General features: G+C 43.8%; 1 protein-coding gene across 1 annotated transcript in view; it reads right to left on the minus strand.

Moving 5' to 3' along the window:
* Positions 1-80: 80 nt before the first annotated feature.
* Positions 81-18,179, minus strand: part of LOC103731933 (uronyl 2-sulfotransferase) — a 66,822-nt gene continuing 48,723 nt past the window's right edge. Inside the window, exon 5 of the mRNA XM_008830432.3 lies at positions 81-2,582. Within this exon, the coding sequence (XP_008828654.1) occupies positions 2,299-2,582 (284 nt within the window). The 3' untranslated portion in view covers positions 81-2,298. The remainder of the gene's footprint in view (positions 2,583-18,179) is intronic.

Below are 18,179 nucleotides of genomic sequence, written 5' to 3' on the forward strand. Positions count from 1 at the left end.
TTTACAAGCACTTTTACAGCACTCCAGGAAAGTCAGCTGAGGGTTCATAAGAATTTTCCTTTTAAAAAACATTCATCTGACCAAAATAAAATCATTTTAATTAACTCCTTCCTGAGTAACTAAAACCTTGGAATGTGCTGAAAGGTTATAATAAATAAGGCAGTCAAAGATCAACTAGCTTAAAATGTATTTTCTTTTTAAATTAAACTATGTAAAATGTACAATATATATTTCATGAAGTACAAACGGTGTTGGGCCCAGGGCCAAAGAAATGCTGTCCAATAATCTGATTAAGTACCTTGACTTTTAGGACCTAGAGACCCTTGGGACAAAAGAACCTGCAAGCAAATCAGCTATCATCTCCTCCTGTGAAGTGGCGATGATCACTGCTAAAAATAAACACCTTTGCCTGCTCGCAAAGAACCACACAGCAGTTCTCGTTTGGAGCATGTTAACTATTTTCTAGGCTATTCTTTAAAGTATGCTTAATGGAAGGGCCCTGGTCCCTCTGAACAGCACAAAAGAGTTAGTCTCTTCTGTCTACATTTCCTTTATTCATTTCCTGACCCAGTTCCCTGAGGCAGAAAGGAGGCCCACAAGTGTCCAGTGCTGGACTTAGTATCCCTGTGGTTCCTGCCTTCACTGGATGCCCTAGGCTGGAGCCTTCTTAACGTACCTCATGATAAAGTACCTTCAGTGTGCACTGGCAAGGTTTCAAATGATTGGCTTTATTTCTTGGCTAGTGTCCAGTTTTAGTGAAGGGAGCAAAGATTCTAGAGACTTGATGGTTTCTGAAAAGTAGAATTGTAGGTTGTGTCAGTCAGTCTTAGTGACTTTTAAGTACTTCAAACTTACTTTGCTAGTGCCCTTCAAGGGCTGGCTTTGGGGGTGAACATGGAGTAGACACAAATTGCTATCACTGCACCCCACATTTTCAGTGAGTATAATATAACCACCCAGGAGAATGTGAATTTTTCAGGATCTTTTTTAAAGGTAGACACAATTCAGAATTTAAAGGAACAGGTTTCTAATGAATGAAACGAATGAATCAGGGCATTATGATGGTGGGGAGGTAGACGGTGGGCAGAAGGGAGGTTTTGATGCTACAGAACTGCCCAGTGTCGAGTCAGGTCATCCCGGACACCAACCTTCTCTAAAGCTGGCCAAGCAGTGTCCTCCCAGAAATCTTGCTGTTTCTGTCATTGATGTTCCTGATAAGGGTTGTCAGGAGCAAGCAGGTCCCATAAGAAATGATTCCTGTGTTACCTGCACAGGGCCCGGGACCTCTTGTTACTACACACAGCTTTTATAGTACTAGAAGGTATGAGAGTCACCAAGTTCAGGAGGACCCAACATGGCCATGGCTGTATTTGAGAGATTGTGCTGCAGACAGCTTAGAATTCCTGCCACAGGGATCACTGCCAGAGCTAAATCAGTTCCCGGGACTTCCATTTACAGCCATGCTGGGGGCAGAGGCATTTCAGAAGACCAAAGGCTTCATCTGATGCCATGGGGTCCTCAGATTTGATCTGGCCTGCCAACATTCTTCCACACACTGCAAACAAACCCTTTTCCTTGTGATGCTACTTTGATGTCTGTCAGAGCAATGCTTGGAAGTGGAGTGTGTCAGTGGAGCTTACGTGAGCTTTGACCTTGGTAAGGATCCAAGCTCTGACTGGCTGGGAGCTGGGTGTTGGAAGCCAACTTGTTTTCTCAAAGATAAGTATTCTGTTCTTGGTGATTTGCCCCCTGAGATAGGCCAGAGGCAGAATTCCACTCATGTGGGCAGAAATTACTTAACCAGGGAAATCTTCCCTTTTATGCTCCTATCTGCCTTCCTTCTCCTCTTAGATCCTTCTAGAACAGATTTCCTCCTCTTTGAAGTGGTTTTGTGTTTCTACTGGAAAGGTACAAATCTGCATATCTTTACCACCGAGGTAACATTTTTTTATGAGACATTTTACAAATGATAAGCAACTGCGTTGTAGGACAGACGTCTCCCTCTTTTCCCATTGTAAAAGATGGGCAAGGCTGTTTTATGAAGTAGTGCCTTGTGATGGAGCCATCTAGTGTACCTGGGAAAGACTCAAGGAGCCAAGAAAAACAAAAAAACACAGAATAAAATTAAAACAAATAAAACCCGCAAAACCGGGCATCTCCCAATGACCCCAACATGTGGGAATGTTTTGTTCTTTTTAATGCACCCGAGCATTAATGTAAGTCCCTTCAGAATTTTTCTTCCCCAAAGAATTTTCTGGAAAAGGGGGATGGATCCATGGAGGTGACCTGGTGCTGGCATCACCTCTTATAAATATCCTCTAGCCACTTTTCATCATCTTGCTCCTCGTCATCGATCGGCTCCTCTGTCTCCAAGGGGGTGGGGATGAAGAACTGTGGTCGCAGAGGAGGCCTGCTTGTGCGAGACTTCAGTCCAAACTTGCGCTTCAGCAGGTGGAACTGCTCTTTGACGTAGTGGTAGAATTCGTACTCATATCTCATTCGCTGGTAGAGAATCTGCACAGCCTCAGGAGAGGGGACAGTCTTCTTCACGGTCACAGTCATGTTTCCCAGTTTCCTATGCTCTGGAAAAGAAACAGGGCACATATGAGCAGCCATCCACAAAGCTTTGCCTCAGAAAGAGCAACCAGGCATGTGTCTGTCTGAAACTAGACATCCAATAAAGAGAAGAAAACATTCTCATGGTAGATGAAATTAGGTCTCGTTTCTATGTCAGAGAAAATTCACTGTTTATAGTTTACAGTCTCCTACAATCTGTCCCTCTTCAAGCACTCTGAACTGGGAAAAAGCAGGTACCATGGGCCTAGCTACATGGGAGGGTAAGGTAGGAGGATCATGTGGGCCCAGGAGTTGGAGGCTCACAGGGTAACACAGGGAGACTCTGTGTTGATGAATGGATGAATTAGTAAATAAATAGATACTGTTGTGGTTTTTGTTTTTATTTTGAGCCTGTTTTATTTTGATCATTGTATGGATCAGGCTGGCCTTGAACTCACAGAAATCTGCCTGCATCTTCCTCCTATGTGCTGGGATTAAAGGTGTGCACCACCATGCCCGGACTGCTGTGGTTTTCTTACTCTGTACCCCCCCCCCCCCGCAAAAAAAAAAGATTCCTGTGACATTTCGTTTAAATTATTTGAGCCAAACTGGTCTAAAATGAATCTGAAGAATTTTACAAAAATGTTTATGCTGCCATTAATAGCTGTGAGAAACGGGCCAAGAGAAGACAAAAAGGGGAAAGTGGGACAGGGCTCCGGCCCTCCTCGCCTCCTGCTCCTGTCTCTTTCAGGTGGGTAGGCAAAGTACAGTGTACCCATGGTTGCATATTTGTGCATTTGGCGGAAGGAGTTAAGAGTTCCTCTCTGGGGCAAGTACCTGACTGTGGGCCCAGCATCCTGTAGGATGGCATATCACTACAACCCAGCACATCACCATAGCACATCACCACAACCCAGCACATCACCACAACCTACATAAACTGTACCTTCCAGCCTAGCTAGCTTCATTTGGCACAGCTGGAATTCCTGCCTGTCTTCTACTCTATTTCTTAATTAATTCAGAACCCAAGCAGGGAAAAATGGGTGTTATGAGCCTCTCAAATCCCAAAGGTGACAAAAAACACATGCTCTGACTCCCTAACGACTTCTGTAGGAGGTAGGCCAATAGTCAGGCTCTGAATGTTCTAGCAGCCAACAAAGAATTTATTACATTACACGGCTCTTAAAATAATACAGTCACAACTATTCCTGGGTATGAAACCATCAGGAAATGCTTTCCATTAAGTCTCTTAACAAAAGGCTGCAGAGGAATTAGCAACATCTTAATGACAATCATGAAGTAAGTCCCTATATCAAGTCTGTTCCCAGGCAGCACTGGCTTTGGGGCTCCACATTTTATAAGGTAATGAGGTCTGTGATAAGATCCCAAGGGGCCCTTCCACACAGTCACCCCACTATCCTGAACGAAAGTGTACTGACTACTGGGAAATACTGGTCAGAACAAAAACCAAGTGGCCAACCTTCCTGTTTGCTAGAAAACTTTACAGACCAGGCAGACTTTTAAGGCAAGAGAAGTAAAGAGGAACTTTCTATTTCTAGCTACAAGAGTTTCGAAAGATCCTTTGTGCACAACAACAGATTGCCAAGTGTATTTCAGTCTCTTTAGCCCTCTCGATTCTTCTTAATCCATTCTCTAAGTCCCCTTGTTAAGCATGAGGGACAGTCACAAGGGGTTCAGATTAATCTTAGGAACACCTGGTTTTTGCTAAGCTCCAGTTTTGTATTAACATCCAATTCCTGCTTCTACCTGTTCCCTTTCTCTTTCCTTCCATCCATTCTCACTGTCAATCTCTCTCTTTCTCTGTCTCTCTCTCTCAACTGTCTCTTTCCCACCAAAATTCATTGGGGGCTGTGTTGGAGCATGGTCTTAAGCATCTCAGGCTGGCCTTGAACTCGATAGCTGTGGCTGAGGAAGACCTTAAACTTCTGATCCTCCTGCCTCTACCTCCCCAGAGTTGAGATTATAGCTGTACACCATCATACCCAGTTTATAAGGTGCTGGGGACTGAACTCTGGGCCTTGTGAATGCTAGGCAAGCACCCTACCTCCTGCTACATTCCCAGCCCTTTCTTGTGTTTTCTTTTTCTTTTTTTAAAAAAATATTATTTTTATTTTATGTGTATGAGTATTGCCTGCATGTATGTGAATGCACCCGTGTAGTGCAATGCCGCAGAAGTCAGAAGAGCACTTCGGATTCTCCTGGAACTAGAGTTAAGGAAGGTTCTTAGCTGCCCTGTGGGTGCTGGGAATCAAACCCGGGTCCTCTGCAAGAGCAGTCAGTGTTCTTAACCACTGAGCCATCTCTCTAGCCCCTCTCTTGTGTTTCTTAAAGAAACCCTTCCCTTCCTGTCCTCCCTCTTTTGGTCCTCACACCACAGCCCAGTTTCTTCAACAGCTGTGTAAGTGTGCTGTCAGCAAGATTTCAACGTTTACATGTTGGGACTTTCAGTGCCTTTCTGCTCCCACAATGCTCCATTCAAATACTCTTGGCTCCTTGTTGGGTCCTCTGCAGGCCTTCCTATGGCTCCTAGCTGGACCTTGCAGCACTGCTGGCTGTGTGCACCTCCTAGAAGCTCTCGCTCCCTTGGCATCTCTTACAACCAACCTTTCCTGAGTTGTCGTTGCCTCTCTGTGGCTCATTCTTTCCATCCTTCCTCTTCCCCAGCCTGTCCTTTAAATGCCAATATTTCCTGGGGGTTCTGCCTTAACCTTCTTTACTATTGAGTCCCTGGCCCAGCAACAGAGAATTTTCTTTCCTTTTTTTTTTTTTTCCTTCAGAATCTCACTATGTAGCCCTAGGCTGGCCTGGAACTCATTCTGTAGATCTGCCTGCCTTTACCTCTGGAGTGGTGGGATTAAAGGTGTGTGCTACCATTCCTGATTCAATAAAGAGTTTTAAAAATCATATTTTAAAGGCACTTGTTTGTGTAACCTGCACTGCTATGGACAAGTTACTCCATTGCTAAGTACTCCACAGTTTTTTAAAATGCTAGATTTTCCCTCCAAATAAAACAAAGCCACACAAACTAGGAATCAGTCTCTCTCCAGATCACCACAATAGCAGTTCTCCAGGATGCTGGTAGGCAGTTTTGTTTTTTAAGAGTGTCATTATTTCAGCCACAAAACAATTATGCTTTAAAAATCAACACTGAACCTGCAAGATGGCCTGATGACCTGAGTTCAAGCCCCAGAACCCACAGTAGAGGGAGAGAACCAATTCCTGAAAGTTGTCCTTTGATCTCCTCAGAGGCATGTGTGCTTGTGCGCACACGCACGCACATACACACACACACACACACACACACACACACACACACACGATACATATACAGACTGATAATAAGTAAAATAAAAATCAACGCTATTCTTTGGGAGGCTCAAGCTTTCATGAGGCAGGCACAGATTGCAGAATGTGACATAGTGAAGCCCTCACCCATGGCGCTCTTTGACCACCTCCAGGGGCTCATTCCTCTCACGCTTACTGAGGAACATTTGCAAAGGAAGAGTCAAACCCAGAGCTCTTTCTATGAGGCAGGGGTGGCAAGGGCAACCCAAGGTCATCCTGGCTGTTTGGTCCATGGAGTATTTGTTTAGAAATTGACTTAGTTATGACTTCGCCTATTTCATGTGGAAATCTGGCTTTTCTCAGAGGAAGGTGTCAGAGCTTAGTGTAACTAACCCCTTGAGAGAGGTTGACGCACTCAGACTCTGAAAGCCAGTTCATTTTTTTGTGTCACCTGCCTCGTTGCTACAGGGATTTTTTTCTTTTAATGCTTTGGCTTCAAAGGTTTTGAAACTCTGGGTTTCATAAACCTAGGTAACAAATGCTTCATGTTAAAATTAAGGCTCCAAACAGCCCCCTTCGGTGTGTCTACTGCCCTCTTCCTCCCCCTTTCTGCAAATATTTATTGAATAGCAAGCAGTTTGGCACCAGGTGCATGGACTGTAAGCGTGACTGGGACATTGTCACCACCACCATTCTGACAGCCTGCCCTGTGCCAGGCATTGTGACATGTATATACACACATTTGATTCTCACGAGATGCCCAGTGCTGCAGGTTTTTTTTTTTTTTTTAATCACCACCGTTTACAGACGTGATCCTGGAATTTAGTAGCCTGCTCACGTTCACAGAGCCAGGAAGTACAGAAGCCAGAAGTTGGGTCTGGGAAGTCTGACAAACAAGTTCTTAACCCTTCTCCTTGCTAAGGTAGAGTAGAGCTCACAGTCTAACAAGAAACCCTCCCCCTTCCACAGAGCTAGTGGCCCTGGGGGCAATCCAGTATTACAGATGGATTTCAAATGCAGATTTCAAATAATCAAACATTTATGGAGGGTTATAATAGGCCACGTTTCACGCCCTCAGTCATCTCTTGGCCAGGCATGTCCATTCAGTCACAGTCAGGGTTTTGTGGGGGACAGACTTTTCTAGATGATGGAGGGGTGGCAGAATCCCTATATAATAGTTATAGGCCCGAATGGGGACCATTTAAAATCATTGGCTCCAATGATAGAATTAAACAAATGCTGGCAGAGAGAAAGAAAAACAAAAACTAGCACAAGACTAGAACAAGAACAATAGAGGCTGCTTTCATCACCACCACTACCTCCACCACTACCACCATCATCATCATCATTTTATTAGAGGCAGGGTCTCAAGTAACTGGCCTTGAACTCTCTACATAGTCAGGGATGACCTTGAGCTTCTGATCTTCCTGCTTCTACCTCCCAAGTGCTGAGGTCACAGATATGTGCCACCACACCTGACTTTGTTTCTTACTACTCCCTGTCTACTCAACAGAAGAGCAGCTCCTCTATTTGCACAGGGCTCCTGGACTGACTTTCTGAAAGTCCTACCTACCTCACAGTCCTCCAGTTGGCCCAATTCTGCAGGCACCAAGGGACCAAGAGACTGTCTCAAGGTGGTAAGTCCAGATTGTGAAGTCCTGAGACTGGAAAACAGATTTTCTGATTCCAGTCTGGCACCTTCTGGCTCTATCACAGGCTGTTAATTTTCAAATTGAGCGGAAATCTATAACCACCCACTTCTCATCGCCCAGTGTAGACTCTGGCATTAAGGGGATCAGTCAGAAAGAAGGGTTCGAGTGTTCTAACTCAGGGGCGATATACTGTGGGGAACTGAAGAGGATCTGCTGAAAAATGGGCCAGCCAGCAAAAATGTTTTCAGAATGAAAGGGGCTGTGTCTTTCTTGGTGTTAGCTCCCCAGTGTCCAACTCCACGCCTGGTATATAACTACTCTCCATAAGTATTTGTTGATTTGAAACCTGCATTTGAAATCCATGGGTAAGACTGGATTAACCCAAAGGGCAACTTTGGGTGTTGACTTTACACAGGCTGTTTCTTGCTAAGTTATTGTCTCACTTGAGGGTTCTCCCTGAGCAAACCTTCCATTTCTAGAGATCAGATTTCTTGAGGGTGGGCTGATAGGGGAGGTTTGGGGTCTAGGCTCCTCTGGTTATGGCAGACATTGCTTTTCTTATCCTTCTGTTGAAGAATACCACATTATGGTGACAGATCACTTTCAGACATTCCACAAAGTTTATGAAAACCCACAAAGGGCTAGAGAGATGGTACAGCAGTTAAGAGCACTGGCTGCTCTTGCAGAGGACCTGAGTTTGGTCCCCGGCACCTACATGATGGCTAACAACCACTGGCAACTCCGGTTCTAGGGAATCTGACACTCTCTTCTGGCCTCTGTGGGCATTGCGTGCACAGGCACACATACACGCAGTCAAAACATACACACATTAATAAAAAAGAAATAGGGACTGGACAGATAGTGCAGCGGTTAAGAACACTGTTCTTGCAGAAGACCCAGGTTCGAATCCCAGCACCCACATTGCAGCTAACAACTGTCTGTAACTCTAGTTCCAGGGGATCTGACAGCCTCTTCTGTCTTCCATGGGCATTGCACGACATGGGTGCACTTACCTACATGCAGGCAATACACGTATAAACATAAAATAAAAATAATAAATAAAATATTAAAAAAAAGAAATGCTATGAAAAGGGACAGTTTGCCACAAACATAAACGCCTGTCTAGACCTGTGTCTCTTCCACCTTATAACTCATGAATATAACTAATGCTAGCTGCATTATTACTATAGGTGTAAGTAAAGAAATCTGAGTACTCTTGGTCAAGATGACACCTTTGTGACTTATTTTTGCTATATCTGTGGTGTGAAATGGTTTGATTGGCAATCATTTTTGGTACCTTTTATGTTTTTTCATTAGCAAAAGAAAAATATTCTTCTTAGAAGTAAAACATTCAGGGGTTGGGGAGATGGCTCAGTGGGTAAAGTGCATGACACTAACGTGTGAGGACTGAGTTCAGATGCCCAGCACTCACATAAAAAGCTGGGCAGGAGTGACAGAGAAGGTGGGATATCCAGGGTAAGCTGGGCAGCTAGATCAGCAGAACTGTCAGATCTGGGTTTAGTGACAGATCCTGCCCCAATAAATAAAGAAGAGAGTAACTGAGGAAGACACCAGTGTCAACTCCTGATCTCTACACACATACAAATATACATGCATATGCAGCCATGTGAACATGTATACATATGCATGCACACCACATACACATGCACATGCAAAAGTACCATAAAAAAAGAAGGAAAACATTCCTTCAAAGATCACATTCATTTGCCCCAGGTGCCAAGGGCTTTGCTGTGGATATGATTTACAGGGTTCTCTTTGGTCAATCTTGAATACTTCTTGGGAGATGTTGGGTTAGACTACTGGGAATGTCCTCGGAGAGCTGCCCTCTCAGGAAGGGACTGCCCGGTGCAATAGTAGCAGGCCTACAGGGCTCTAGGAAACTCACTATGGCTCAGTACCATGCCACCATCCCTGTATGGAACACAGGGGCCAGTACAAATTGTGCAGATCCTGTTTGCCAATGCCTGACTCTTCCCAGTGCTCTGCCCCACCAACACTGACATTCAGCTTTCAAGTGTTACAATAAATTATCACTCACCAACAACCTAGTTTGTGTATAAGACTATTTGGGGACAAGCATGATGTGCTTAACTCCAGCTGAGACTATGAATGAGCTTTGCTTTCCTGCCCAGATCTGGACATTTTGCAAAAGCCTCAGCTCCCTCCACCTCTGCTTCATGGACATGATGTTTAGACTGGTTCATAATCTTTAGGACTCTAAAAAGTTCCTTTGATGTAAATAAAAAAGAAATCACAAACCTGCTTCTTGGAGCCTCCCCTCCCACCTCTCTTCATCTGTCAAACATGTATAATGGAAAAAAGTTGTTGCTTTGACTCTGGGCCAGAATAAACAATCAGGAAATACTGTGTAAACCCAGCTGCAGCTGAGGACAGGGGTCTTGCTTTATGACCTTTGAGATGGTTAACTGTGTGCAGCAGAACCAAACCTCATTGCTGACATGAACTGTATTTTGATGCTGGACGGGCTTCAGTGTTTTTTTACTCTGTCTAAGTGAATGCATGCTCCACAGTGACTAGAGGGCCTCCCATGCCCAGTCCCCAACAATTTGGACTTGTTTTAACCTGGCCCAGCAGAGGTCATGCACAAGAAACAGATATATAACTTTCAGGCCTACTACTGCAGAAGTTTCCTAAAATATATACATATGCACATATAAAAAGAGTGTAAATGGAATTACTCTATAAGGGCTGTTAGCAATGCACCTACCAGATACCATAGGCTAGAAATGAAAAAGTCCAGTGCCAGGAATGGGCTACCTCTTTTTGAGTTATTGTGTCAGGATGGATCCCATAGACCCTTCAAACATTCCTGGCTATTGCCATTGCTTTTGATTGCCCTCCAGAACTTGACAGTAAGATGCTATTGCTAAAGACACTATAACCTTGAGTCACAGAACATGGAGGAATCAAGCTGGTCTGAAAGCTCCATCCTTATTGTATAGCTTTCATAGTGATATAAAGTGCTACGCATGCTACTGGAACAGACAATAATCATCAATCTTGCCCAGCTGTGAACCCTGTAAGCTACAATAATGACTGGCCTGGCAAGATAGGCCCAATGATGTGATAGTGACATGGATATTATCAGAGTTACCACACAAGATGGAACCCATGCCTATTATCAGGGCCAAGAACCTGCGGCTAGACAGGTCATTGGCCCTAGGGGAGATCCTACTATTACTCAGCTAAATGGATATAGTACTAAGCCCACTTCTAATGACTTGTTATATCCATTGATTAGTGCCTCTCTCAACTCTCATCAGAGAAACTTCCTTTTGCAGCAGATGGCAATTAACACAGAGAGCCACAACTGGTCAACACGCAGAGAATAAGAGACTTCCCAGTGCTCAGCCCTAAATGGGATGTCTATAGCATGCCCTGCCCCCAAACTCAAGGATCATTGCAGAAAAGGGGTGGAAAGAGTGCATGAGCCAGAGGTACTGGGTGACTACAATAAAAAAAAATGTTTTCTAGACACAACAGGGTATTCGCACATATGAATCCACAGCAGATGTGACAGCACGCACAAGACCTGCACAAGCTCAAGCCAGACAAAATCCCAGCATGGAGGAGGAAGGTGGGCATGAAGCCCACCCCTAGCTGAGGAGCTACTGGCAACTGATAGCTGCTGGGAGAGGGAGAGTTAGTTTTCTTTAAGGGATGTGACCTCATATAGGCTGACCATTCTCTAGGGGATGGACCTATAACAGAGAGTATTTGCGCAACACAAGTTAGACTTGATGGGGTAAAAAAAGAAAAAAGAGGGGGCTAGAGAGATGGCTCAGCGGTTAAGAGCACTGGTTGTTCTTGCAGAAGACCCGGGTTCGAATCCCAGCACCCACATGGCAGCTAACAACTGTCTGTAACTTCAGTAACTACAGTTCCAGGGGATCTGGTGGCCTCTTCTGTCCTCCGTGGGCACTGCACGACATGGGTACACTTACCTATATGCAGGCAATTCATTCATACACATAAAAAAGTAAATAAAATATTAAAAAAAGAAAAAGGACATAAAGTTAGGGGTGGGGGGATAGGGGAGGAGGCTTGAATACAATCAGAGTACATTTTATAAAATTCTAAAAGAATTAATAAAATACTTTTAAAAACAAATATGTATGAGTTTCATAACAACCACAAGTGGGGTCAAATTTTACCACCAGGGAAAAAAAGCATTATCAAAAGACAAGCATGGACCTTTAGCTAAGCAGTGATACCAGAGGCCTTACTGTTTTTTTAAAAAAAGCATTCTGTCTTAAAAACTTGTGCCTTACTATCCCTAGATTGGGTGACACCCAGGAATCCCAGCACACCAAGACAGGCACACTTTTCTCAGGAGACAGGTGTGATGAAAGCTGCGGTCTGATGTGGCAAGTCTGGAGGCAGAAGAGAGCAAGGTCTCACGCACCCCAGGGCTGCAGCTTCAAATGCTCCTGCAGAGCCCTGCACCGGGCAGGGTGCTGGTGAAACCCTGTGAACACGATGTGTGTCACAGATAGAGTAAACTCATTTCCTGAATTATGAGGGCGACCACACAGTTCAAACACATGAAATACAGCAGCAGGGTAGCCTGGCTCCGCTACAGCTGCAGGCAGCGGAAATGAATGTGTGTCACTGCGCCTCACAGCGATGGGCGGGGCTGACAGCCAGCGTTTGATGTGCCACTCAGATGATTGATGGCATGTGAAGGGCAGCTTCTTGGAGGTAGGGCAATTAAGGGAGAAAAGACAAAAAACAGTTCACGGCTGCCTCCGGACTTAGCGTTGGTAAAGTAAACAGAGGGATTTTTTCCAGTCTTCTTTTTCAGATCTGGAAGTATAAATAACTAAAAAATAAGTTGAGAGCCCTTTGAATTTCAGAGAAATTTTGCCTTGTGTAGCCAAGTGCAAGTTACATGGTTTTCTCCCCTGCCTGCTTATGTTTTTTAAATGTCTGAAACTGCTAGGCTTCTTTGATGACAGAAAATGAAGGCTTTCTAACACTCACACTGTGCTCTGGTATTTGGAAGCAGGAGTTCAGTAAAAACAAGCAGGAGGCAAAAATCCCTTGCCCACATGGAGTAGGTCACTGAGAGTCCATGGAGACCAGGGCATTGCCCACTTTGGGATGGAGGCAGGTTTCTCAGCAGCCTGCAAAGGGGCATGTATGTTCAGAAATGTCACACGTGTGGGTCCTAACGCCATCCAACGTGCAGATGAGAGCGGCCTGCTGGAGGGGGTCCTAGATGGGAGACTCAATCCCACACCAGGTATCTTGGAATCTGGGGATGGGATGCGGTGGAGAGGGAACTATGGCAGGGACAGGGGTGTTGGTCATTAGTTGCCAAACTTGCCTGGACTCTGGCCACTCATTCACAGGTGCTTTACTGTACACCTACTAAGTTAAGTCCAGTGCATGATTGCAAAGAAAACACAAGAACCTGTGAGGGCTGAAAACACTGACTTGCCTCTTGAGAAGCAGTAAAAGATAAACAGAAACATAACTTTTCCTACAACCCCTGGGAATCCTTGCTTCCTGGGGACCTGCTCTTTCCTAGCAGAACATCAGAGAAGAGGGCTAGAAGAGGGAGCACATGGCTTGATCTTTGTTCTAATAATAAAATGTCTATTGCAAATGTCTATTGTAGTGTCAGAGGACAACGGATCACCTAGAGTACCTAACACCTGCAACAGGCTGTGCCAGGGGCCTGTGGATCTGGGGTGTTGATAGTCACTGCAGCTGAGGCTGATGCATGAGCCTTCCAACCACACACCCACCAAGATCCTAAAGCTTAGAACTAAGCTTGCCAGGACTGGAAGGAGCAACCAAGCCCTGCTCTCCTGGTCCCATTCATGTGCTGAGAGGGCTCCACGTTAGTTAGTGCGTACCAAGTTCAGGACTCCAGCAGCTGGCTTTCCCTGGCTGAGCTTGCTAGACAGAAGGTAAATTACTCCCCTGTCTTTTCTCCTCAAGTCTGGCATCATGCCCTAAATCATCCAAAGGCTAATAATTTCTTTGAAAGTATTTACTAACCCTAAACACACATGCATGCTTCTCAAAGTAGTGTTTTGCCACTAGATAATGGCTTAGATATGGGAATGACAGTTAAAGACAGTAACAACGGAATGAAACATTTGTTTAAAAATATCTATGTCTTAAAAAAAACAAAAACACCTTACTATGGTTTTACTTTTTTTTTTTTTTTGAGGAAATAAGTTTTTATTTGGAAATCATTACTGACCAATGTATTTTTGTTACTCTTTCTACTTCTGTTAATGTGTTTGGAGTCATACTATGGAGGCTTAGGTCAATGACTAATGAGGAGGTCTGATGAAAGGATGGCTTGTTGGGACAGAGGGCCAACAAAGCCGGGCAGCATGCACCTACAATCTCAGCACCCAGGACAAGGCAGGAGGAGAGCATGGGATACAGAGTAAGACAGTTTTTAAAAAACACAAGGCCAATGGGGCTGGAGAGATGGCTTAGTGGTTAAGAGCACTGGTTGCACTTGCAGAGGACCCGGGTTCGATTTCCAGTACACACATGGTGGCTGACAACCATCCTAACTCCAGTTCCAGAGGAATCTGACACCCTCTTCTGACCTTTGCAGGTGTTGCACAGCACAGGTACACTTATATACACGCAGGCAATACACTCATACACATAAAGAAATAAAAATAATCAAAGTATTTTTAAAAAAAACAAGGACAGGGGCTGGAGAGATGGCTCAGCAGTTAGGAGCACTGACTGCTCTTGCAGAGGACCAGTGTTCAATTCCCAGCATCCACATGGCAGCTAGCAACTGTCTGTAACTCAAGTATACCTTCTCTGACCTCTGTGGGCATTACAGCATGGGTGCACTTACACACATGCAGGCAATACAATCATACACATAAAAAATAAAAAATAATAGATAATTAAAAAAAAAAACAAGGACAAAGAAGATCAGGAAAAATGTCAGCCTTGAAGTTCTCTGTTCCTTTGGCATTTAACAATTCTGTTTGATTGTAGTTGGTATTCAGGATTCTTCATGTGGTACTAGCAGACCTGGTCTTAGTTATCTTATACATACACCCCCCACACACACTTACCCTCATACTCCCCCACTTATATTATCCCCCTCCATGCACTCACTATGAAGGAGGCCCTCTCCCAAAGAGAGCTTTCTACTTCATTGTGTCACTGTTGAAATTTGATCCTGATGAAGTTAAGCCAATTGCTGACACCCACAGATGGTGACACCACTACAGAAAAGTTCATTGCGTCACTTCTTACAGTGGTCTATTAGTTTTTCTTAAAGCTTTCACACAGATCAAGTTACATATCCAGTTACACTTAAAAACAGGGTTAGCATATGGCTGGAGAGATGGCTCAGCAGTTACGAACACTGGTTGTTCTTGCAGAAGACTTGGGTTTGAATCCCAGCACCCATATGGCAGCTAACAACTGTCCATAACTACAGTTCCAGGGGATCCAACAGCCTCTTCTGTTCTCCACGGGCATTGCATGACACGGGTGCACTTACCTACATGCAGGCAATACATGCATACACATAAAATAAAAATAATAAAACAAACAAAAAAACAGGGTTAGCATAAAAGGCCTAGGGAAGCTGATCAAGTTTTTAGATTGAAATCTTATTTCTTAAGAGTACTTAGTAGTTTACAACTTAAAATTCACATATGTCTATATGCTCAGATATTTACATATGTGTACACACACACACACACAAACAGATATATAGATGGGCAAGTTTTAGGAAAACAGGCAAAAGATTAAAAAAATAAAATGACTTTTAATCAAGCCACAATTATTACTGTAGTAATGCAATTCCTTCCAGTGTTTTTATTTATGCACATGAATTATAAAATATATTTATTACAGGGCTGGAGTGATGTCTCAGTGGTTAAGTGGTTCAGCTACCAGCACCTATATGGGGGCTAATACTCATCCATAACTCCAGTTCCAGGGGATTCAATGTCTTCTTCTGGCCTCTTCCAGCATTTCACGACACATGTGCACTTACATATATGCAGGCAAAACACTCATACACAAAAATAAAAATAATAAATAAAATATTAAAATCCATCTATTATATTTTATTTGGTCTTAAAGTCTTTTAAACTTAGCTTATAACATGCATTTGCTTGTATCATTAATTATTCCTGGTTCCCCTTCCTCCTTTGAGACAGGGTCTCACTCTGTAGTCTAGGCTTCTCCAGAACTCATGGATATCCTCCTGCCTCAGCCTTTCAAGTGCTGGGGTTACAGGCAGGAGCCACTGCACTTAGCTTTCCAAGTCCTAATTTGCAGTGTGGCAGTGTGGTTGGTTTTTTTTTTTTTTGTTTTTTTGTTTTTTTGGTCTTTTTGAGACAGGGTCTCCCTGCTGTTGCCCCAGCTGACCTGGTGCTTGCTAAGTAGACCAGGCTGAACTTGATCTCACAGAGATCCACCTGCCTCTGCCTCTGCTTCCTGACTGCTGGGACTAAAGGCGTGCACCACCATGCCCAGATTGTGGTGTGTTTTAATATGGAATGTCTGAAAACTATATAAACAGACTGCTACCATTCATAGGATTCTTTTTCTGCTTGGACAACTCTAAATGATACAAGATAGACGCCCTTGTTCACAAGTGACCATGGGCCTCTTTGCTTATTTCTCAAAGATAAAGGCAAGCTCATATGCTCAAGGATCGATTTTTTATTTTCACTGCTAAAATCTTCAACTCTGCCTGCTCTATGGCTTGATGGTGTTCTCTTCTTTTACCCTCCAGCCTGAAATTTATATAATGCAATTTTCTCAAATTTTAACACATTTATGTTAATGTTGCATGAAGTCAATCTATTACTTAGCTTACTAAAGTTTCAAGATGTTGAGGGCTTTCTGAAAATCCTCTATCGACTGACTGTGAGAATATAAGGAACCATCGCAGTATGCCTGACATCACCGGTGGCTTCTGAAACATTCAACGCACAAGAAATTCTTAGTAACTTACACTGCTCAATAGCTACAATCACAGGCGCAGAATATTTCATTGCAGAGTCTGTGAACTGAATATACATACAGGGCTATCACAAAACTTAGGGTTCTGTTTACTTTCTTATATGTTTCTTCTAAACATATTTTAATAAAATATAGTCCATTGTGATTTGTTTTGTTCTGTTTTGTTTCCCCATTATACCTATCATGGTCATCAGTCTTGATGAGTGACCGGTGGTGTGTCCCAGCAACCTGGATGTTCTCTGTGGAATGTTAACCATGGTGAAATTTTGATAAACCCTTCAAAGGCTGTGAATGATGGAGTAGTTCATGGAGGAGGAACATGGAGATAAGTGAGATATTTAACCTCCTGCCCAGACATTAAGAAGTTAAATCAACGAGGGGTGCTACTAAAAATAACCATTCCCAAGTCATAGAGTGTGAAAGGAAGTTCCAAGGGTGATGTCAGTTCTCCCAGGAGAGCGTGCAATGCTCCCTTAATTAGATCGACTTCTTAGCACTGGTGGCATCAGATTTTGGGGAGAAGTAAAGGAATAGCCCTATCTCCCCCACCTTTCCCTCTTAACTATAAGATCCACATTGTATGTACTATAAGACAGGGTATATAGTTATAAGCGCATCCAAAATTGTGCCTTACACAGAGCCCCAAGGAAGAATGTGATGACTATACAATTTCATTTGTAGGGGAGGCCCATTTGTTTATTTAAACCAAGTTTGAAATCATCAACTGAATGGCAGAAATGCCAGGACCATCTGAGGGAGCAATGCCAGGGTGAAAGTCATAGAACTTTAAAACATAGTGATCATTGTTTGATGTTAACATTTATGCACTGTAAAAAAGTTATAGATACAAGAAACTTGCAAAGGAGATTGCAGAAGGAAAAAATACATAAAACTTTTGCTATATAGTTCTGAATGGTTTGGTTGCAGCAGGAACTTGTATTTGTACTTGGGACTTAATTCTAAAGGGAAAATTAAGCTCTTTCCGTCTTCTGACTTGTGGAAGAACAAAGGAGGGGAGCACTGGAATGTGTTAGGCAGATCAACAGTCAGCTTTAAATGAAGACATGGGGGGTGGGCTTCAAGAGCAGGGCTTTTATGGTCAAGGTTTAGAGAAGCTGCAGAAGCCTGCAACAGTAGTGAAAGTGAGAGGACAGGCTGCCAGGAAGGACTCAACACAATGCAACCCAGAACTGGTAATGTGTGCCAGCCTCTAAGTCCTGTCCTTCCCTCCCTCCCTCCTTCCCTCTTCCCTCCCTCCCCCTTCTTTCTTCCTTCCTTTATTCCTTCCCTCCTTCCCCTTCTCTCCCCTCCCTCATTCCTTCCCTTCCTCCCTCCCTCCCGCCCTCCCTCTTTCCCACCCTCCCTTTCTTCCTTGCCTTCCTTTCTTCCTTCCCTACCTCCTCCTTTTCTCTCCTCTTTCCCTCCCTCCCTCCCTCCCTTCCTTCCTTTGTTGGGATTGAACCGAGAGCTTTGTGCATCGGAGGCAATTGCTATACCTCTCAGTTTACACTCCTAGGCCTAGTCGCCTTCTTAGATGAGGGTAAAGATGGATGAAAAGAAATAACGTACTCATGATTGAAAGACCATGCTATAGACTGGAAGAAGCCAAGAAAAAGGCATTGACATTTTTAGAAAATGCTCCTA

The sequence above is a fragment of the Nannospalax galili genome, unplaced genomic scaffold (assembly GCF_000622305.1).
Source record: "Nannospalax galili isolate Female #2095 unplaced genomic scaffold, S.galili_v1.0 scaffold395, whole genome shotgun sequence".
NCBI lineage: Eukaryota > Metazoa > Chordata > Mammalia > Rodentia > Spalacidae > Nannospalax > Nannospalax galili.